Source organism: Phyllostomus hastatus, unplaced genomic scaffold (genome assembly GCF_019186645.2).
Source record: "Phyllostomus hastatus isolate PE091 unplaced genomic scaffold, TTU_PhHast_1.1 phas_scaffold_39, whole genome shotgun sequence".
Lineage (NCBI taxonomy): Eukaryota > Metazoa > Chordata > Mammalia > Chiroptera > Phyllostomidae > Phyllostomus > Phyllostomus hastatus.
In genome coordinates, this window is record NW_025334028.1 from 7,487,836 (window position 1) to 7,511,031 (window position 23,196).

At 38.6% G+C, this 23,196-nt stretch overlaps 1 protein-coding gene across 2 annotated transcripts; it reads right to left on the minus strand.

Annotated features, from left to right (window-relative positions):
- Nucleotides 1-687: 687 nt before the first annotated feature.
- On the minus strand, nucleotides 688-22,253 carry COQ2 (coenzyme Q2, polyprenyltransferase). 2 transcript variants are annotated; one of them, XM_045820447.1, is made up of 9 exons: nucleotides 21,955-22,253; nucleotides 14,964-15,130; nucleotides 14,425-14,449; nucleotides 10,602-10,723; nucleotides 9,943-10,007; nucleotides 9,118-9,203; nucleotides 5,408-5,541; nucleotides 3,092-3,280; nucleotides 688-1,241 (listed from the first exon to the last, which is right to left on the minus strand). In XM_045820447.1, exons 1-9 carry the CDS (start codon nucleotides 22,205-22,207, stop codon nucleotides 1,080-1,082), a joined length of 1,203 nt encoding a protein of 400 aa, XP_045676403.1. In that variant the 5' UTR covers nucleotides 22,208-22,253; the 3' UTR covers nucleotides 688-1,079. The 2 variants fall into 2 exon arrangements, with proteins under 2 accessions (XP_045676403.1, XP_045676404.1); XM_045820448.1 differs by lacking the exons at nucleotides 9,943-10,007; nucleotides 14,425-14,449 and having other exon boundaries at nucleotides 21,955-22,250.
- Between the last annotated feature and the right edge of the window lie 943 nt (nucleotides 22,254-23,196).

Below are 23,196 nucleotides of genomic sequence, written 5' to 3' on the forward strand. Positions count from 1 at the left end.
ATATGAAAATTTTGAAACAGTGGCTAGGAAAAGCTTCTTTGAGAAGGTAATATTCAGGAAATGATCTGCAGTGAAGGACTCAGACCTGATTCAAGAAGAACACTGCAAAGGGAACTGTAAATGCAAAGGCCCTGGGGTAGAAGTCTGTCCAGCTATTGAGGGGTAAGGAATAAGCCAGAGTGGCTGAAAAGGGGTATGAGAAGAGGAGTCGCAGACGCAGACAAGGCAAGATTCTGGAGGGCCTTGCAGGTAGGAGGACTTTTAGTTTGTACTGAGTGCGCTGTGAGGACCCTGGAGGGTTCTGAGCAGAGGAATGACATGACCTTACACAGGTTGTAAGAAAATCACTCTGGCGGCTGTGTTGAGAATATTCTGAAGGGGGCAAAGGAGTACTACACTTAACCAATATGCCACTACCTTATAAATTACAATCAGATAAAAATGAAACAAACTGAAATTAAACTAGTACCCTGGTGATTGCCTGTCTGCCCATTCTGATTCCTATGGCTGCAAAGAGAGATGTGATCTCCCAAATAAACTTTAGGGTTGGTAACAATAGCAGTATATATGGATATAGCAGGAAAAAAATTTCATTTACTTAAATTCTCCTCAAATATATATAGGGTTTTCTGAATTACAGTTTTTGGCAGTGAGTAAAGGTCACAATAAAGAACGATAAGCCCCAACTTTCTGTGGCAGCTTTTATTTTTCCCTAAAAAGACAGTCCATTTTTCTAGAGATTCATTTAGATGAAATACATGTCAGTTTCTTTCAAAGTGTGGAACTCATACAATTCCCGTAACTACAGATTAGAATTACAATGAGCAGAACACATCAATTTAAACACTCAAGGTCATTTCAAATCCTGAAGAATCCAGGTCTTTGTGACGGAGGAAGAATTTTGCTGGTAAATAGCTGAACTAAAATTCAGGCAAATATAAAATATGTTCGAAGCCTTCATCTTCTGATTCTTAATTCTTTAACATAGTTAAGATTCTTATTCAAATCTAATTATGTCATAACAACACCCAAGAGTGTTTTGTAAAAGTCTAATTTAAAAACTAGATAGACTTCATTTGCTAATTTTCCACTCTATCTATATTTTTCTTTGTTTCATCTGTCTTCTTTTCTCTCCACAAGTTCCCAAGAATAATTCCTAAAAAAAGTATTAGCCCCACTGTTCGGTTGGAGGTAAATTTATCCCAACAATCCTCAGGTCTGTGGATGTCTAGAGCGTAAATCTGTGAGAGAAGAACACAATGCTGCATTAGTGCTAGTATGGACTTTTTGGCATCATAAACAAGTCACTAGAGAAAATATCAGCACTTCTGTTATAGAATTTTAAGCACTGGGAAACCCTTCAAGTACCCCAAATGGTTTCCCAGTGTAGACAAATCTACCATATCTCTCACTAGGCATCGTCTAACATGTGCCCTAAAGACTACCCCATGACTGATGCATGAATGAATGCTTTGAGAGGCAACCCACGCTATTCAGTTCTATTTAGAAAGCTACTTCCTCCACTAACTGGTCTAAAATCTGCTTCCTATAGTTCCTATCCTCCATTTCTAGCTTTATTCTTTGGAGCAGTGTTTCTCAACAGAAGATTAAGTCACATTTGGACAGGACAACTCTACTGTGTAGGGCTGTCTGGTGTGCTGGAAGATAATGTACCTGGTTCCCACCCACTAAATGCCTGTTGTGAGCCCTCCCCACTTTATTTATGGTAATAAAAAATACTCTCATAAAGGTGTAAATTTCCCTCCCATCCCCACACAGAGAAGGGAATCCTAGCAACCTAGATTTGCAGCTGGTGACATAGGACAAACATACTCCTACTTCTCCATGGTAGTCCTGCAACTGTATCAGCGAAGTCTCATGTCCCTATCTTACTCTTCCCCAGCAATCATCAGCAAATTGCAACACCACCAGCAACCTGCATTTTCCCAATTCTTCTTATTGTGGCCTACAGACTTAACATCATGATTTCTTTTCAAATACTGGAAGGCTATGCCCATCCTAAAATATTGTGTCAACGACTGGAAAGAGGACCACAAATGCAATTGAAAATATAAAGTGTGTTTCAAATAGTTGTAATATTTGTCATACTTTCACCTTTCTCCACTAATATCCAGGAGCTTATTAAATATTGATAAATCTCCATTATTCTGACCAGACACTCAACGGATGGTGATAATCCTATTAGAATGAGTTATGACCAAAAGAGAATGCAGGGAAATTCTGAGGAGGAAAATAATTTATATCTGAGAATCCCTAATGCATCTTTCAGCTTTCCTAATGAGAAAAACAATGAAGATGATACAGCATAGGGTTTACTTTTTAGACATCAGACTTGAGTTTCCTTCACACCATGTTATAAAAGTCTTGCTTACACGGATACTTATCAGTTACTTACTTACAATAATCCGTATAAAATAGATCATCTAACTACAGGCTAACTTTTCTTCAAAGAAAATGGGAACACTGATGCAAAAATATATCCATTTATAACCAATCTATTAGTTAAAATTAGATTTAGTTAATTCATTTTATACAGGTCAATAATGGAGATTCACAGTATCAGCTTGTAGAAGGTTGGGGTGCTGGGTGCATGCCCTGAAATGACAGCTCCCTACACTCTATGCTCTGATATGTTATAACAATTTCATGACTTATCTGGCCTTGGTTTCTATGACAGTGGGATCAAAACCTATGAATATTAGTTTGCTTTGCATCTCTGGAAGCCCACATTTTGAAATAAAGTTGTGATCAGTTGCTTTCAGAGTAATTCACTTTAACCTGCACCTTCAGACATAGCTAAAATTTTTCTAGACATAAATCAGAAATAATTCCAGAAAAATCAGAGGGGAAAAAACCTATAATTAGTTTTAAATTATTTCTCTAAAATGATATAGCTAGCTCTTTTATGTGATAAATTGTGGGAGGGGAGAGGGCAAGTCAAGGCAGTTCAAGAAAGTGTTTGTTTTAAGAAGTGCTTTCCTTATAAATACAGAGGTCGTTTCATTTAAAGAATATTTATAATTTATTGGCATACCAAAGAAAAGTGAGGGGAAAAATAAGATGGTCAAACCTGGTGAGTCAGATGAGCTCCGACAGCAGCCAGAGCAACGTAGTAGGGCATGGTCTGACCAGCGGTCACTCCCACCAGGCTCAGCGCCCCCAGCATTGCTGCACTGAAGCCACTAAGCCACTGCTTGGCATTCTCACGAAACCTCAAGGCTGTGGACTTAAGACCAATCAGGGCATCGTCTCTTGTGTCCTAACATCAGAAAGTAATAAGAAATTGTTATTTACTGACATACCACAAAATTCACCATTTTGAAGTGTACAATTCCGTGGTTTTAGTATGTTCACAGGTTGTACAACCATCACCACTATCTGATTCCAGAGGACACTATCTGTTAAAGAACATTTCTGTGTAAACATAAAGATACACCATGAACTGTGAAAGATGACAGTAACTCAGAAACGTGGGTTGATCAGTAATGAATGTGCAGGCCAAATCAAAGTCAAATGTTACTGCTCTTCCAGCTCCATTTCTACGTGTCATTGTACTTATAATCCTATGATGACTTCTAACTATACGTTCTGTACAGTACTACATTAAAAGTAAAACTCAGTTTAAATTCTCTACATAGCTCCTCTTTATTGCAGAGTTCTCAAATCTCAATAATTTCCTGTGCATTTTAGTTTTACTGTTGTTTAAAATCACAGATGTAGAAAAAGGTTCACTTATCACCCAATCACATCTATTCACACTTCACTTCAAACTCAATTTACACCTTGCTCACATCACATCCTTTCTATTAAGCAGACCTAGGTTTTGATATACAGTCACCTCTAGCTGACTGGTTTCCTCTAACAACTTTATATGCAAGCATTTCCATAGGCTGTTGTAATTATGGCTATGTGATATCAGAGGCTGCATGATGAACTCTGCACCCACCTGCAGGCAGATAAGCTACCTTTTGGAGTCTCAAAATGCAAAAATGTGGGTATGTTTCCCGTTCATACTGCAATCACCTTGAGGGTGCAAGCTGTGACTTTAATTATGTGGACTACAAAAATGTCAGTAAGTATATGGTGTGTTACGGAAGAAGTTAATCTAACTGGAGTACAGTTATCCCTAGATGCAAAATCTATAGGCATTTCTTCCAAACTGTTCAGGAATCAGGCTGATTAAAAATCTGGCAACTTTTTTGTGATAATACACATGTGGTGGGGGGAAGGAGTTAATGAGAAAAAGCAGGATGAAATCCAGATTAAAATATTAGAAAAAAATTTCATTAAGTCATGACATATTCTTTAAGTAAATGATTGAGAATACAGTCATATTTCAGAAAAATACTGAGAAAAATTTTTTATAATTCATAAACATAAAAGGAAAATTAAGAATAAACCAAAAAATGTTAAACAGATTTATTTAACTTATAAAAGGCAATATCAAAAACTATAAAAATGTTTGTATCTTTAAGTAAAACCACTCCTAAAAATTTACCTGAAAAGCTCAGTCATAAAGTCATTACTAATTAGAATAATACCATTTATTATAGGAACTCAGAAACAACTTGAATGGCCAAAATAGACAAGCTGTTAAAAAACTATGGTGTATTAAATCAATAGGCTATTATGTAGTCTTAAAGTAATAATGACAAAAAATAGGTGGGAATCTGGGAAAACATTTATTACCTATGCTGGGTAAAAAAGCTGCCTACTATTGTACAGTGATTAGAGGCATCAGCAGAAGGGCAGGCGAGGGCCATGGCTGACAGCACAGACCCTGGAGGCTGTCTGGGTCTGAGTCGCAGGCCTGCTATCTACTAACTGTGTGACTCGGACCAATTACTTCCACATGCGCACTTCCTCATCAGTATACATGAGGACAGCAAAAGTACCTTCCTCTCAGGCTTTGTGAGGGTTACATTAGTGTTTGCAAGGTATTTAAAACAGTGCCTGTCATATTGTAAATACTACTTAAATTAGTATAAATAAAATAAAATAAATGAGTTGATCTTGGTAAAATATGCACGTGAAATGGAAATATGTTGTTTATACCATGGAAGTATGAATGAATTTTTTTAGGGGAAAAAGAAAACACTTTCCCTTTAGTTTGGTTCTTAAAGTTTTTTAAAAAACCAACTAAACCAGCCCTGGCTGGCGTAGCTCAGTGGATTGAGCGCGGGCTGCGAACCAAAGCATTGCAGGTTCGATTCCCAGCCAGGGCACATGCCAGGGTTGCAGGCCACGGCCCCCAGCAACCGCAAATTGATGTTTCTCTCTCTCTCTCTTTCTCCCTCCCTTCCCTCTCTAAAAATAAATAAATAAAATCTTAAAAAAAAACCCCAACTAAACCAAAATTAAGAAAAAAAAAAAGACATTTCTTTACCTGATAGGCATAGATAGTATCATATATTAGAGTCCACATAATTCCAGAAAAATAGAGAGGCAGGCAAACTGATGGGTCACAGGAGCCCTTGACAGCAGACCACCCAAGCAATGCTCCCCAATTAAAAGTGAACCCTACAGGCAGTGAAACAGAAAGAGAGGAAAAGTTAAATATATTTCAGAGTTCCACAGGGATGGAGAGGGACACCAGCATGGGTTAAATGCTTCTGTGTATTAGGCTCTGTGTATGCTGTTTCCTAATATGTTTCCTCCTTAAACCCTCAGCTCTCTGTGATAGTTATTAGGTACATTTTATAAAAAACAGGTTCAGAGAAGTTAATTAACAATTAAAATAACATTGCTAAGAGAAAAAATAACACCCTCCCGATAAATAGGTTTCATGAGAACAACATTTATCCTACCTGGCAAGGTGCCTGGCACAGTCAATAAATGGTAGATGTTGGGGTCTGAACTTAGACCTCAGTCAAAATCCTGTGATCTGCATAGAATTCCATTGTGTAAATGTGCCACTGTTTTTTGATCCACTCATTTACTGATGGGCACTTAGGCTATTTCCAGCACTTGGCTATTGTAAATTGTGCTACTATGAATATTAGGGTGCACAGGTTCTTCTGAATTGGTGTTTCAGGGTTCTTAGTGTATAATCCCAACAGTGGAATTGCTGGACCAAAAGGCAGTTCCATTTTTAGTTTTTGGGAAAATTCCATATTGTTTTCCACAGTGGCTGCACCAGTCTGCACTCCCACCAACAGTGTACTAGGGTTCCCTTTTGTCCACAATGGAATACTATGCAGCAGAAAGAAAGGAGCAGCTCCTACCTTTTGCGACAACATGGATGGAACTAGAGAGCATTACGCTAAGTGAAATAAGCCAGATGGTGAAAGACAAATACCACATGATCTTACCTATAAGTGGAACCTAATCAACAAAACAAACAAATGAGCAAAACAGAACCAGAGACATGGAAATAAAGAACAAACTGACAGTGACCAGAGGAGAGGGGTGAGAGGATAACAGGGGAAAGAAGGGAAAAGGGCTAGTCAAGGACCATACATAGAGGACTCATGGGCATGGACTGTGGGATTTGGTGGGGGGTGGGGGGAGGAAGGGGTAGGCATTAGCAATGGGGAAAAAGGTGGGATGACTGTAACTGAACAATAAATAAAAAGTAATACTAAATTGTTTTACACCCCCCCCCCCAAAATCCTGTGATCTTTTCATTATCAGTCTACTTCCTCTGTAAGCTATAGAAACAAGAGTATTGATGAGAATCATTATTTATTTCACAAGCCCACCTTCTCTGAGGACTGTAAACAAACACCTACTTGCTGACCATTCCTAAATCTCTATGTGCAAGTCTGATCACTTCTCTAAGCGTCAGACTAGATACTGAACTATCTGTTAGATGTCTCTACTTGCAAATCTCTCTGATACTTCACTCAATGGGTCCCAAGCGTCTTTTCTCAGAAACCCTCTTTCTCCTATATTAGCCTATTTCCAGTCAGAATCTCTCCTCAACTGACAGAGGGCTTCTCCTTTGTGGTCCCACAGCACTCATGCCACTACACTGCACTGCAATGGTCTGTTTATCACTGTCTCCTTCAAGAGGTGAATGTGGTTTTTTAATTTTAGAGAGGGGAAGGATGAAAGAAAAACACTGACTTCCATATGCACCCCAACTAGGGACCTAATCCGCAACCCAGGCTTGTGCCCTGACTAGGAATCCAACCAGTGATCTTTCGATTTGTGGGATGACGCCTAACCAACTGAGCCACACTGGCTGGGGCAACATGGTAAATGTTTTTCAGTCACCTTTTATTTTCCTAGTACCTGGTGTGATTCCTGGCACAAAGAACAAGTCAGGGGTTCAATATATATTTAAGTATACCAGCTGTCTTAACATTATCTTAGGGACAGGAGATGCTTATTCTCCTTATACCAAGATTCCCAGGTCAGTTAAAAATATAATGGCTTTTTTTTTTTTAAATAAAAAGAAACACAACATTGAGAGGATCTTAGAAAAAGATTAGTATTCCACCACAACTTTCCAGTCAGGCTCTCATCAATTTCTTGGAGTATCTGTAGGTTCTTCTTTTATTTACTGAAAAAAAAAACCAACCAAAAAACAAAAACAAAAAAACAAACCCAAAACAAAAAACACAAAGAACTTAATAAAAGACTAGTAAATATTTTATCTTACTCTTTCTACTAATAAACATTTATCGAATTCCTGCAATGTACCCAATGCTATGTTAGATGCTGAGCTATCCATCTGTAAAGAATGCTTTGTCTTTTAGGCATTTACAATTTATTTCTGGGGAGGCAGAGGAGGCTCTCAATCTCTGTGCCTTCTTGTTGCATTAATGCAGTTGAAATGAGGTCACCAGAGCACTGTGGGAGCCCAGAGTGGTGTAACTTTTTCCTGGGATGTCTAAGGAAGGCTTCACAGAAAGGGAGCTCAGAAGAGCTATCACATATACTTTATTTTAACCCTTGTTCTTCTGCTCAGAGTGCTTTCTATTCTAAAGTCTTCAGGGCATCTAGATCAACCACCTAAACAGAGAGGTAGGGTCAAGACAGCTCATCTTTTTCTTCGTAACATACCCAGATTTTTTTTGTCTATTGTTTTAAAATAAATTTTGTTATTTATGCTACTACAGTTGTCCCAATTTTTCCCCTTTGCCCCCCCTCCATTCACTCTACCCCTTCCCTCCAGCATTCCACCCCCTAGTTCATGTGCATGGGTTGTGTATATAAGTTCTTTGGCTTCTTAAATTTCCCATACTATTCTTAACATCCGTCCATTTTGTACCCACCAATTATGCTTCCCATGTCAAGTCACTTCACCCACTTCCCGTATGTGACAGGTGCCCTTCCAGCTCTTGTCCTGGTGGTGAATCCCAGAGTGGGGGGGGCTGCCTGTGTTCTAAGTCTGTGCAGGCCCTTTAAACAGTCTCCTGAAAATCAGGCAGTTTCTTCCATCGCCCCAACCCCCACTGGGTTTTACAGCCAGAAGTTATGGGGATTTATCTTCCTGGTGCTGGAATCCTGGACTGGGGCTGGGATTGCTTGCTCCTAAGGTGTTATCCCTGATTTTTATCCACCATATGTTCTACCACCACTGCCTCTCTGTGCCACACAGCATCTCTACCCCTCCTACCCATTTGAATGAACGTGGCTTCTTTAAATCATTGGTTGTCGGACTTCTATACAGCTCAATTTTCTGATGATTCTGGGTGTTACTTGTTTTGAGGTCTAGTTGTAATTCTTCCTGTGGTTGTGCAAAGAGGTGAAGTGTGTCTACCTATGCCTCCATCTAGACAGAAGTCCCTATACCCAGATTTTTAAAAGACCATTGAGAATAATAATGATGATAATCTTAATAAATATGCAAGATTTTTTACCCAATAGAGATGGCTAACTGTCCTCCTTTAATACATGAAAATCTATTCTTGGTTTGGAAAATTTCATGACTATACTGACATTTTTTATCTCTGCCCCATTATATATGCATGTATAATATTATATCTAAAAGCACAGTTTGAAGGGCAAGGGAGAGTAATGGGGAAAAATGAGGACAACTGTAACTGAACAATAAAAAAATTAAAAAACCATAAAACTTAAATAAAATAAAATAAAAGTATAGTTTGAATATATAAAAGGAAATAGTTGTAGTCAGTTCAAGCTCACCCAAGGCTAATTGAGGCCAGTACGTAATTCTTTTCATTAGTGGATAGGTGATGACAAGAAGTAGGGATGCTGCGCCAAGAGCTATACTGAAATCAAGAAAAACCATTAAAAATATTAACATCATCATGCCTTACAAATCACTAAATAAAACAAAAGTAACACTAATTGTGAAAATAATTTATCTTAACAACTATATTTTTTGTTATGTAAAATTCTCTTCCTGGACTTTGATTAAGACAAAGGATGATTAAAAACTATTTTAAGTGTTGTAAAATAACCAAACACGGTAACAACAGCTAACACATGTAATGCTTTCATGTACTAGGCACGGCTCTAACCACTTTACAAATGTTGCTTAAGAGGCAGGTAGTTTTATTCTACTTGTTTTTTTTGCAGATGAGGACACTAAAGCTTGAAGAAATTAAGTAATATGCCAATTGTCATACATCTGGTCAATAGTAGGGCCAGGATTCAAACCTAAGGCAGGCTGGCTCCAGAGTCCAACTAATTACCCACCATATGTAACTGCCTCTCTAAATTTTGTATTCAAACGTTAAGACAGCTAGAAACTGAAACGTCCTAACAGAGAATTAGAGTCAAGATATTCAACCCTATTTGTACAATGGATGTTAATTCTCTAGAAGAGGATAAGGTCACAGAGTCCCTATGAAAGGAGAGTAACATAAGATGTTCCTAGGTACCTCAAAACTCTCCTAACACCACTCCCTAGGAATAACCTTCTGAAGTGTTGTCATGTGACTGATGCTGGCAGGGCAAGGTACACAATTAAGTCTAGTCCTTATAAAGTAATGTTCATTTGCTGACCTCCGCCTCCTTTTTTGTCTTATTGAAGCACTTTCCAAGCAACCTTCTGATGCACAGAATTTTGTCTGTTTAAGAGATACAGAAATGAGTCATTCCACTTTTTTTGTCTGTCATGCATTAAAAACATAACTCTGGGAAAGACCAGTTCTTCTTTTTGAATAGTGAGTATAATCACTTCTGTTCTTACCTACTCCAGAGATACTATCAGCATAAATAAAATTATACAGGGGTGGGTAAAAACAGGTTTACAGTTGTGAGTACATAAAACACAAGGGTTTATTCTTGTATTATTATTTATTAATTATTGTATTATTTCCCATGTGAACTATAAACCTACTTTTGCTCACTCCTGTATAAATGAATATATCCACACACATCCATGCGTGTACCCAAAACAACCTATAAAGTGCCGGTGTCCCTTAGAAACATGTAGTGCAAGGTGCTTCAGAATAAATTAAATGATCTCAATTCCTTTGGCTGAAAACATACTTGATTTTACAATGTGTGGTGATTTATTTATACTTGCTAACTTCCAGACCCTCAATGGGTAGCCAATAAACAACTTTATGATAAAGCTATTTTTATTTTATTTTATTCCTATTTCTTCCATTTCAAAGGATAGATTTTATACATGATTATGAAAAACACATTCACTATACCTGTAGTAATTCAGACACAGAAGAATACTCAGTGCCAGGGTCAGCTGTACTCCGAGAAAAACGATGGACTGGAAAACTGAAATGTCTCCAGCAGCTATTGGGCGACTTGCTGTTCTTGTAACCTTAATACATAAAAACAGATACCTCAGCTTCATGTAATAGCTCAATAATTTATTTAAACATTTCATTCAGAGACTGGTGTGTGGTAAGCACCAAGGCAGAAATATGAATAAAAGGTGAAATCAACACAGGAGGTACTGCCAAGAATCAAAACTTGATATTTAAAGTAGCTTTGGAAAGAACTAAAATTTCCCAGCATTCATTCCCTTACCTCCCACCCCCAAACAAAACAAAGCTACTTCCTTATTCAGCAACTTAGCTATCTAGCTTAAATAGTAAGTGTATGTTCAATTTCCACAGAGAAAAGAGGGACAGCAACTGTGAGAACTGTCAGGAAAGAAAAATTGCAGTGCATGTCAAATAAGGCTAATATTGTGTGATTGTTTTGAGTATGGGAAACACTACAATCAGAAATCAGATGTGAAGAAAGAAGACAGATATCTGGGTTGGAGAATTAGAGGGCTTTTGCCAGCTTATTTAGGAATGCGTCTAATCTTATATTAGCTGCACCCAAATATAAAGGGCAAACCCACTGTGAGGCCACGAACAGAAAGAGCAGTTATGTGAACAAATAATATATATTAATTTATTCTTTTCCTTCCAAGAGATCATTAAACGTGATTATTATAAATTGAACCACAGGATAAAAATAACCAAAATTTTCAACATTGCTAAAAAACAAAACAAACAAGCAAACAAACAAACAAAACAACTCAGGATCTGAGATTGGCACTTAAATCCCATTCCATCACTTATTGACTGTATGAATTTTGGCAAATTACTTAATCTCTCTTGGGCTTAGGTTACATACCTGTTAAAGGAAAAACAGAGAGAGGGAAAAGAGAAAGTGGAAATAATTGCACCTACTGCACAGAGTAAACACAGTGTTTGAAGCACATAGTATTCAATAAATGTTAACTGTGTCACTAAACATAACATATTTTTGTATGATTTATATCAAGAGTCAGCAAACTATAGCCTGTGGGCCAAATCCAGCCCAGTACCTGCTTTTATACAGCCTGTGACTAAGGCAGGTTTTTACTTTTTTAGATGGCTGAAAATAAATTTTAAAAAGGAGTAATGTATTGTAACACATGAAAATAATATGAAACTCAAATTTCAGCACCCACAAATAGTTTTACTAAAACAGAAGCACACCCATTTGTTTACATATTGTGTGAGGTTGCTTTCATGCTCCAATAGAGTAGTTGCAACAAAGACAGTAGGGCCCACAAAGCCTAAAATAATTACTATCTTCTTCTTTACAGAAAAGACTTGTGAACCCAAGTCTTAGCATGTTTTACTCTTCAATAAAAACATTATTCTGTCAAACTGTAATGACTCATCTTGGTTAGAGTGCTGGAACTGGATCTTCCAGACTTGCTTTGGTCTCTAGTTTCTGTTGGAAATAATATTTATGTTCTTATATTTGTTTCAGGATATTATTATTCTTTCAGCTAGTATCTGACTGTTGACAGACAATACACTATTCTAAGAGCATCACATATGCATCACATCACTGAACCCTTATAACCACCCTGTCTATAGCCACTCACAAGGTCTTGGCATTTCGAAGTTTTAAGAAACTAAAGCAGAGGCTCAGGAACTTTCCAAAGTCACAAGGAGTACAATATCGTCAGTCCAGTCCCACTGACCATACTAACCACGACATTGTACTGGCTGTTCAGTACAGTTATAATTATCTACCTAAATTTGAAAGCTGAAAATAAGCACTCAATCAAAAGACTAAAAATTATGTAACATGATGATCAAAACATATTCTATGTAGTTTTTATGAAACTAGAATGCTCACAGCTCATAAAACCAAATCAATACCTGTACATTGATATTATTTCAATGTTTATCTGCCTAATATTTATCACATGGCTAGTAGATTACCTACATCAGCAAAACACACTTAACCTAGATACCCTAATAGCAACTCACTTAAAATCCTGACCCATGAACATATCCTAATGACATATAGCCTTTAAGAAACTGTGAGGTAAGCAATACAATGTGGCTAAGCTTTTTAACTAGTCCTTTAAAAGAGATGCATATAACATTTTAAAATTCAGGTTAGTAAAACCGCCTCAATAGCTATAGAATACTCATTTAAGCTGTTTTATGAACAGTTTGAACAGTATACAACACTTTGTTGTATGTCAATACAGAATCTGGATTCTTCTAATCAGAGGAAAATAGCATGCAGGAGATAAAGGATATTTAATCAGTTCCCTTAAATCTAGAGAGGGAAAAATATCACTTGGGGGAACTGATGGAAAAAGTTGGTTTGAATATATAATGTTTTTAATCAAACTTTTTCTTTTATGGTAACAGTAGATTCACATGCAGGTTTGTTTTTTTTTTTTAAATTCTGTGTATTTTAAAAACTACAGAGATCCCATGTACCCTTTATAATCTCCCCCAAGGGTTACAGCTTATAAAACTTTACAGTCCAACATCACAACCAGGATTTGGATATTAGGTGCTCTAATCACCTTCAAGAATTATTTTGAAGTGATATGTGCCAGACTCCTCATTCATGTGGTTATGCAGAACGAAAAACTGACTAGGATGTGTTAAGCTCCAAATCAATTCATCTCCTGGCAAGGGTCAAGGCATCCAAACTGGATCTGCAGGGAATATAGTGGCCTTTGCTGTGCAGTATCTGCTACCATCCCACCCTCTAGCCATACACAAACCTCATGATTGCTTTATAATGTACTTTATCTCATAGCTATGCCTCTGCATTTGCTGTTTCCTCTGCCTAGCAACCTCACCCTCCAGCCGCCCCCTCCCCTTTTGTTGGGCCACTTTATTCTGACACAGTTTAAAGATCACTCCCTGAAGCTCTCTCTGACCCCCTTCCCTTATGCTGAGGTAGGGGGTTTTCAGTAAGTTCCCATGTGGACACCATTCTCATGACAGTGCTGCTGTATTACAACTACGAGATGGTAAGGTCATCAATGTTATCTTTCAACCATGCAATCCTAGAACCTGTCACTGCATCTTACACAACAAGTATTCATTAACTGTTTTATGAATTAAAAAATATATTAGTGTGATACTGTTCTATACACTGACAATCATTCTAGGTGTGCCTTGCTTAAGGAAATTCAGATTTAAATGAAAGGCAAACTAAAGGTGACTATTTGTATATATGATTATTTACTTTAATTCTCCATGGGCTTCTTTTAAACTGAAAGTTTACTTGATCATTTACTCAAGCATTTAATGATCTTGTGCTTGTTATAGCATGGTTGCTGGAGTAAAAGGCAAACAAGATGGACCTTTCCCTTGAGAAAATAATGATCTGTTGAAAAACAAAGAAATACTTATACACATACGATAGAGTATGCATAGAAAATAATCCTGATGAATATAACATATCAAACCTTAACTGAAGTTTTCTCTGGGGCTTTGGGGAAGAAGATAAGGAGGACTCGCACTTCCTATCCTTTCTATTTCTGTACTGTATGAATTTTTCAGAATAAACGTGTTATTTTTCTAAGGAGAAAAAAGAATAAAATTATGTTTTTAAAAGAAATAATTGTAGCGAATACTATTAGGGTAGCCTCTGTTCATTTATACTAAGATTTGATTTATCTATGAATACTCACAGCTCCAATATACATTGCAAAGGAAGGGATGTCAGGTCTTTTATTTTTAATTACTTTATTTTATTTTTTAAAATCCTCACCTGAGGATTTTTTTTTCATTGCTTTCTAGAGAGAAAGGGAAAGAGAGAGAGAGAGAGAGAAACATCAATCAGCTCCCTTCTCATACATGCCCCAACCGGGGATCAAACCCGCAATCTAGGTATGTGCCCTGACCAGGAATCAAGCCTGCTACTTTTTGGTGTAAAGCATGACTCTCCAACCAACTGAGCTATACCAGGCAGGGTGGATGATGGTTCTTTTAGACACTCAAAGGTTTGGATGGATTTTTCACTTCACTCCTAACAAACATTTTTACCCTGGCCTTCTAAATCCTAATTCATTTCATAAAAATAAAGCACACACCCTGCCCCCATGACTGCTCCAGTGCCAAGAAAAGAAGTGCACTGCACTTTGCAACACCAGCTGTTACTGATTCAGCTGTTATTGGCACTTCTTATGCTGGATTTCAGCGAGGACACTAAATGAGCCTGCTGCCTTATGAAGCATTCAAAAATGAAGCCACCGTGTTGCTCTACAGAATTTAGATGAACCTCTCTGCTCCTTTCGATGATGAAGCTACCTTTTTATCGTAGTCCCGGTCCCACATGTCATTAATAGTACAGCCTGCTCCACGCATCAGAATAGCGCCAGCGCCAAAGAGGGATAACATGTACCAATCTGGAAAACAACCCGGTTCAGATGCCAAACCAATGCTCCACGTACAAGGCAAATAGAGCAGCCAGGTTCCTAAGCAAAAATGAAAAGACAAAAAAGGTTACAAATTCAAGTTGGTTAACTGTTTTCATTTGTTTAAATACCGCATTCCAAAGAAGTAAAAAAAACCACAAAGTCAAAAACACATGACAAAATGGGGACAATAAATTTGTAATTCATATCACAAAGGACTATTTTCCCTGATATATAAGGTTCCTAGAAACTGAAGAATCAATAAATAGTCCAACTGAAAAATGGACAGAACACATTAATAGAGGTTCACAGAAAGAAATACAAATGGCTCTTATACATATGAAAAGATAACCAACTTTGAGAAATACACATTAAAATTACACTGAGGTAACATTCTTCACCTATCAGATTGGCAAAACTCAAAGTCTGACAACACACCCTGGGGAATCAGATATTTTCATGTATTCCTGATGAGGTTCCAAAACACTGCAACCCTTATGGACTGTCCAAACCTGAAAATTTTGTGTGTATACATGCACATAAAGATAAAACAAATACATACATTTAAATGTTAGCATGTTCACAGACCATGTCAGGAAGGATATATTAGAAACTTCTCTGAGGAGGGCAACTGGTTTGCTCAGAGACTGAGTTTTCAATCTACTCTTATACCCTCTGAATTTTGTATCACATGCATGTATTACCTGTTCAAAATTTCTTTACTGCTTTTGATATATTTACAATAAAATGGTCTTGTGGTAGAGAGATTATTAACTAGTTTTTTAAAAAAATATTTTGCAACTACATGCACAAATAGGCTTAGTTCTTGGTCTTTTGTCCAAAACTAGATGAAATTAAACTAAAACCAAACAGAGCAGTCCCCTCTTATCTGTGGGTGATATTTTCCAAAATCCCCAGTGGATGCTTGAAACTATGGATAGTACCAAACACTGTAGATGCTATTTTTTCCTATACATAGGTAGCTATGGTAAAGCTTTATTTATAAATTAGGCACAGTAACAGATTAACAACAATTAACAAAATAGGACAATTAAACAACATACTGTAATAAAAGCTATGTGAGTATGGTCATTTGTTCCAGTGGATTGTAGAGGCCCAGTGCTTTCTGGCACCACACGCTGCTGTCAGCCAGGATGTGTTTTCTGTTCATGTCTTCCACTCACAAATTCAATGCCTTTTTCATCTCAACTAAGCATTTATCATACATCGTGACTGTAACTTTTGCAGTATGAGGTCCATAACTTGCAGTTTGAGGTGCAACAAACTAACACAAATTTTTTTCCTTTATAATTTCACTGACAGAAAATTCATTCTTACTGTAAATCTTAACAACCTTAGCATACCATTTCTTTTCTTTCTTTATTGAGAACTTTCATCTTTTCACTTTAAGGAAACACTTCACGGCTTCTCTTTGGCATATTAGAATTGTCAGCATCATTTACTCTTGGCTTTGGGGCCATTACTAAGTAAAGAAAAGTCACTTGAACACAAGCACTGCAAAGCAGCAACAGCTACTAAGTAACAGGCAGGTAGTGTATACAGTGTGGACAAACTGGACAAAGGGATGACTCACATGCAGGGCAGACAGAGTGGGGGATGATGCAAGACTGTATCATGCTATTCAAAATGGTATGGAATTTAGAACTTATGAACTGTTTACTGAATTATTTCTGGAATTTTCTACTTAATATTTTTGGACCATAGTTGATGATGGTTAACTGAAATGGCAGAAAGTGAAACTGCATAAAGGGGTACTACTGTAAATTGTGTGAATAAGAAATTTCACACATGAACTTTGATACCTTACTTTCAAAAAAAGTCTTTTAACAAATGTTTGGATATGGTGCCCATTAGAAAAATTCTGAGTTTTCCTTCCCTATTTAGCAATATCAGAGAAAAAAGATACGTGGTTATGGAAAGATCAGCTCCTATATGAAAACAGTCAAATGGCAAAGTCTTTCTAAGCTTCTTAAATTTTATTCATTTGCAAATATTTATGAAGCACACATTTTGTGCCAGGGCTGTGCTAGGAACAGGGAATACAATGGTGACTAAGAGTTGGTTTCTGCCTTTACATAGCTTACACATAAAAAGGAAGAACACAGCTAACCAAACAGTAATAAGATAGAGCAATTCAGCAACAGAGCAAGCACAGGGTCCTACAAAGGCATAAAACAGAGCTACCTAAGTTCACTGGTGAGACAATAAGGAGAATTCAGGATGGCTCTTTCAAAAGGAGCTTAAACTCACATAGCAGAAAAGGCAAGGAGGAGCTAGAAGTGAGAAATGGCCAGCCCAGACCTGAATTATGGTAGTTAATGTGGGGGGAGGAATGAAATTACCTTCTAGGTTCTTTTGGCTAGTCTAATAATTAAATCAACATGTGGAAGATTAACAAGAGAAAATAACCAAATTTAATTACATACAAATAGACAAGAAGTCTGAGACCCACTGTCCCGCCAGACCACTGGGAGAAGGTAAGGCCAGGGAACAGGTCGGACACTCACAAGAGGCAACCACTCGTTTCTCTCTCACATCAATGTTTCTCTCCCTCTCCTTCCTTTCCCCTCTCTCTAAAATCAACAAGCATGTTCTCGGGTGAGAATTGAATAGATAGATAGATAGATAGATAAATAAATAAATAAATAAATAAATAAGAGACCTAAAAAGCGGGGGGGGGGTACAATTCACAGATTGATAAAAAGAGTAGATATCCAGTAGTTAGATGTAGATGCTTGCCCTGCCCTCTAAATAAGTTTTGTTAATAATTCCTGTTATGAACAAGGCCCCCAATTTAAAATTTAAGGGACAGGTAAAAGTTTCTCTTGAACCTACAAGGTCTCGATTACCTTCAGCTCAAAATAACTTCCATGCCACAGAGGCACATCTTGGAGCAACTCATTCTGATCCCCTCCACTAACATGTACTGAATGTTCGTGAAATGCCAGGAAGTGTTTTAAATGCTCTATATGTATAAATTCATTTAATCTTCAAAAACACAAAATAGGCACTATTATTATTCCTATTTTACGCATGAGGCAACAGATGCACAGAGGTTAAAACAATGGGTTTAACTACTTCCTTATAACTCAGAGGGACAGAGGAGCAGCTAGCTGATCCTGCCCAGACAGAAAAGCAAAACAAGCACTTCACAGGCATTATTTTCCTGGTGCAATTAGAATAGAAAGTTCCACTTACAAAATAATTCTAGAGAAAGATGTGTAACCTCCTGCAACATTTTGTGTTAAGAACAAAATTTTCTTGGCCGTAGTCTGTACTGCAGGCGACATATTCACTTACTAACAGGAATCTGTAGGTCACTGCTACAGATGAGGAGCTTTCCAATAAGAAAGAACAAGTCAGACCCCCTGCTTGACACCTGCTACTCGTAAGTGAAATGACACTGACACTAAAGTATATTAAACTTTAAGGCTCATTCTTCATCATCTATAAATGAGGGGGAAAAATCTACCTTTCAGAGTTATTACAAGAAGACAACACTGATGATGAAAACACAGACAATAATAAAAAAATACGTAGTGCTTACTATGTGCCAGGTGCTATCAAATAACACTTTTGATTCTCACAACAAATCAATAAAATAGATACTATTTTCATTACAATCAGATACATTTCAGGGAAAAAAATGTTTACTGTAGAAAAAGATAACTCTCTCTGGGAGATTAAATAAAAAGAGCAAGTTTTGGCAGGTGGTGGGCAACAAAAGAGCCTACGTAAATGGACCGTACCTTTAAGACAACATAAACACCCATAAATGCAGTAAAAAGGTTATACCACCGATTTAGTGAAAGAGTGCCACCTGCTGAAACTTTCTCAAATAATATAGTTGCAATCTTTTCTGAAAAATAAAACTTTGGTTTATGAAGATTAGTATAACTTCAACAAAGTAAAACAATGAACATAAAATCACCCCACAAAAAAATTTCAATAAAGAAATAGCAAACCTGAATTCTACTAGTGTCAACTTGCTGTTCCTGGCATACATAGTGGCTCAAAAAGTGTTTGCTGAATGAACTGAAACACACAGAACTACTAAGTTATCTTAAAAATCCTGTAATTATTACCTTATTTAGAACCAAAGCATACAGGTTGTTCTTTTCTAAAATATTAGGTTGGCCAAAAAGTTCATTTAGTTTTTTCCATACAATGGCTCTGGTAGTGCTTAGTTGTCTTTAACTTCACTGGAGACAATTTTGTTAGACTGCATTATGACAGCTGTGTATCAGCATGCCTTTAAAAAAAATAATCAGAATTGGTGAATTTTTGTGTAGCCATTTTAATACTGAAGATGGAAGAAAATATGCAACATTTTGGGCATACTACCCTTTATTATTTCAAGAAAGGTAAAAACGCAACTGAAACACAAAAGAAAGAAAGAGAAAAAGATCTGTGCAGTGTATGGAGAAGGTGCTGTGACTGACTGAATGTGTCAAAAGTGCTTTGCGAGGTTTGTTAGGTGCTACTGACATTTTTGACCAAATAATTCTTTGCTGTGCGGCTGTCTTATGCATTGGAAGATGTTTAGCAGCTCCCCTAGCCTCTATCCACTAGAAGCCAACAGCAGCAGATAGCCGACATACTCAACATATTCAAATCAATCAAGGTACTGGTGAAAATGAAAAATGTGTCTTTTATGGAAAAAACTAAATAAACTTTTTGGCCAACCAATATGTAATAACTATTACCCAGTCTCCTTCAATTTCCACTTCTCAAGTAATAATGACTAACATTCTTGAGCACTTAGGTCAGGCACTGTTCTAAATACTTGACATATATATGAGTTCTCATGACAATCTTATAAAGTCAGTATTAGTATCTTCATTTTATAGAGAGGTAAAGTAACTGTCTCTCAAATGGGCAGAGTGAAGATTCAAACCCAAGAGGTCTGGCTCCAGAGCATTATGCAAAACTGCTCTGTAGCCTCTTAGTATGTGGTAGGGTGATCTAGTCACTAAAGTAGAAACAAGAGGTTTACCAAAATGGGAATAATAGTACCTGTTGATCTCCCGTGGATGCCTGTAAACTTACACTGAAGCTCTGTGACACAGGCCAAAAGAACAGAATTATGGTTAGGCTTTAGATTAGAAATGGGCTTGGAAATTTATGCCTTGTATCTGGCCCCCAAATGCAAGGGGCCGTGATGGGCAGGGCCATGTCTTATCACTTATTTTGCTTTTATACTTTAACTGATGATTGCCATAAACTCTTAGTGCTCTGATCCCAAATAGGTAGTGCATAAACCTAGGCTACCAAAAAGGAGGCCTAATTTGAGGTTTTGGCTCAGCAAAGGTGGAGAAAATGTATCTATACATCTGAATGCACTTCCATGCACTACAATGGGAATGTCAACATCTACCTGGAGGTAAGCCTCTACCACTCCCTCCCACTTTGTCCATCCAGCTTCTAACCAGCCTGTACTCCCACTGTCAGGATGGGCGGGGTAGGACAATTGGGAACCTAGTTACAATTAGCATTTTGGACTACAAATAATGTGGCAAGTGAACTCTGACCTGGAAGAGGTGGTGACGTCAGACCAGGAGCCACCAACGATATGTAGCTTTGCTCACCAAGAACCAATCCTTGGCTCCTGCGCAAAGTCAAGCCATATAAAACTCCCACCCTTTCCCTTCTCCTACGCGGGTCTTTTCTTAGCCCTTTCTCCAGGCGGAGAAAACGTAGCCCAGGAGCACAAACTTCCAAAATAAAACTTATCTGCCTGTTTCCATGGCTAATTGGCTGTTTATTTCCTGGCGGGCGGGGGGGGGGGGTGTCTAAGAAAATCTTACACCCACTATTTTCTACTCACAGGTGGGGTTCTAGATCAGCTTATATTCTTAATGTTCCAACAACACTCTACCATTCCATCTTTGCCGAAAAACATTTCCCCCACCAATCAAGAGCTCTGCCCTCCTCTACAAACTCTACCTGTCCTTAGAGTTACACTTTCTTCTTTTCTCCAGCAATGAAAATCTCCAGTAATTACTGTCTTTCCTGCTGTACTTACTACCTGTATCACTTAAATCAGCTTTTTCAACTACACTGGGAATTCCTTGAGAGCAGGGAGTCTCTGTAGCTCTTTCTGTCTTTGAAGCTGGGTGATGCTGTAGTTGTTTATTAATTCATTCAATGCTACTGTCAGATTCTGTTCTAGGCATTAGATTTTTTTTAAAAAAATCCCATTTATGTGGAGCTTATACTATATTGGAGAGGTCAGTCACCCAATAAATGCGTAATGTTCGTTAATGGAGAGTGCTACAAAAACAACAAAACAACGGGAGATGAAGGGTCAGAGTGAGGTGGTGGGTGGTATTTTAAACAGGAAAATCCTCAGGGAAATCCTCAGGAGGCGATTATGAGCTGACAAGCAGTCCATAAGTGCTCTACTTGCTGCATTCACATGAATTAAATCTTTGTGAAACGGGCGGTGTAGGACAAAGAGCTGGAACTCAGCATCAACTGTTCTGGTTCTGCCGAAGAGCCTTAGTTTGTTCAGTGTTTTTACTGTCTATTTGCACTGGGAGCTTTACAGGACTACGGGAACGATCAAGCATAATTAAAGTTAGGAAGTGCTACAATACTGCACGCCTCTGCAAATCCAGGGACACGACGAGCAAGGGATTTCTGCTCGATTCACCACTTAAACAAGGATTATAGAACGAGCGAACTTTTTTGCCTGGCTCAGAAGCTTAGGATTCAGAGGACCGTGAAGGCAGGTCACTTCACAGTGCGCCAGGTTTGGGTGTGCCGAGGGCACCCGGCGCTAAGTGGCCGAGACCCAGCTTTAGTGCTCCATTTCCGTGACACGAGCAGCCCCGGTCCCACCCGTGCCCGCCCGCACTCACCAATGGGCTTGTCCAGCCTCATGAGACGCAGGTAAGGCTGCAGAGGGCGGGGCGCCGACTCCACGACCCCGGCGGCTGACAGGCTGAACTGACGTACGCGCGGGCCCCGCTCCCCGGAGGGCTGCGGGTCTCCAGGGCCAGGCGCGCCAGCGGAGCGCGCCAGGGCCAGGGAGCCGCCCCGCGAACCCCACAGCCAGGCCTGTGTCCTGGCTCTCAGGCACCGTGCGAAGCCCGCGCCCCCCGCGCCCAGCATGGTGTCGGGAAGTTTTGTTACGCACCAGCTTAACGTCGTTTCCGGGCGTCGGGTCACGGGTGGGCATGCGCAGTGACACGGTGAGATGCCCGTTCGCGCCTATTCGCTACGGTGCGGTCTGGGCAGTGGTGTGGTTCTCCTCTTTTAAGTAACCTGAAAGAGGGGTGGTTGTCACTTTACCCGGGAATGCGGTCGCCTTGCACTTAGCGTAAAAGAATTCCTGTTATCAGCTTTTGCAGTTTTAGCAGGAAAAAGACACGCAACAAACCTACTGAATCCCAAATGTTCATTTGCAAGTAGGTGGTTCCATTTTTAAAGCGAAAAGGACACCAAGAGGCCAAATCCAAGAGTGTAAGTTAAATCTGTACTCAGAGTTAAAGAATAGTCATTACACAAGTGAATACCTTATTTTAACAGTATAATTCAAAGGAGCTGGTATAATTAAGAGCCGTGGAATGTTTGGGAAGCTAAGAGCCTGCAGCTAGAACAGCCGGTTGGCTCTAAATTTCTTGGGTAGCCATGTGTGCCAGTCACTGTTTCAGTTGCTTTACACGTGTTAGCCCATTTAACCACTTACTAAGTGACCATGGGCAAGTCACTCATCTGGATTTTAGTATTCTAGGGAATTAGATTAGTCTTTAAGTGTCTTTCCTTAAACCCCCAACCTGGCGATGCCGCGATATTTTGAGTCCCCATTGGTGGTGTTACCAGACAGGAGCCTAACCCTGAGCGGGTCTGCCTACTGCCAGCTGGTACTGTGTAGTTTCTTAACTTCATGTAGGAAAGATTTCATAACACAAGCTCAGGTGACTATGAGGGTACATTTATTAAAGCGGGGGACAGTAAAACAAGGAGTAGAAGAAGAAACAGGAGAGCCTAGGATGGGCAGCCGCCTTAGCTAACTGGGAAGTCAGAGAAAAGAGAGCTTTGGAGACAGGTTCAGGGGATTAGCCTGGGACAATGTGCCACTGCCCATTGCCTTGAGTTTA

Excerpts from the sequence above, each read along its gene's own strand:
- COQ2 (XM_045820447.1), bottom strand. The coding sequence starts at position 22,207 with ATGCTGGGCGCGGGGGGCGCGGGCTTCGCACGGTGCCTGAGAGCCAGG. Across the intron at positions 10,724-14,424 it reads AATGAAAAAAAAATCCTCAG|GTTACAAGAACAGCAAGTCG; the intron begins GTGAGGATTTTA and ends TTATGTATTAAG. Across the intron at positions 5,542-9,117 it reads CTGGCCTCAATTAGCCTTGG|GGTTCACTTTTAATTGGGGA; the intron begins GTGAGCTTGAAC and ends CACTGCCTGTAG.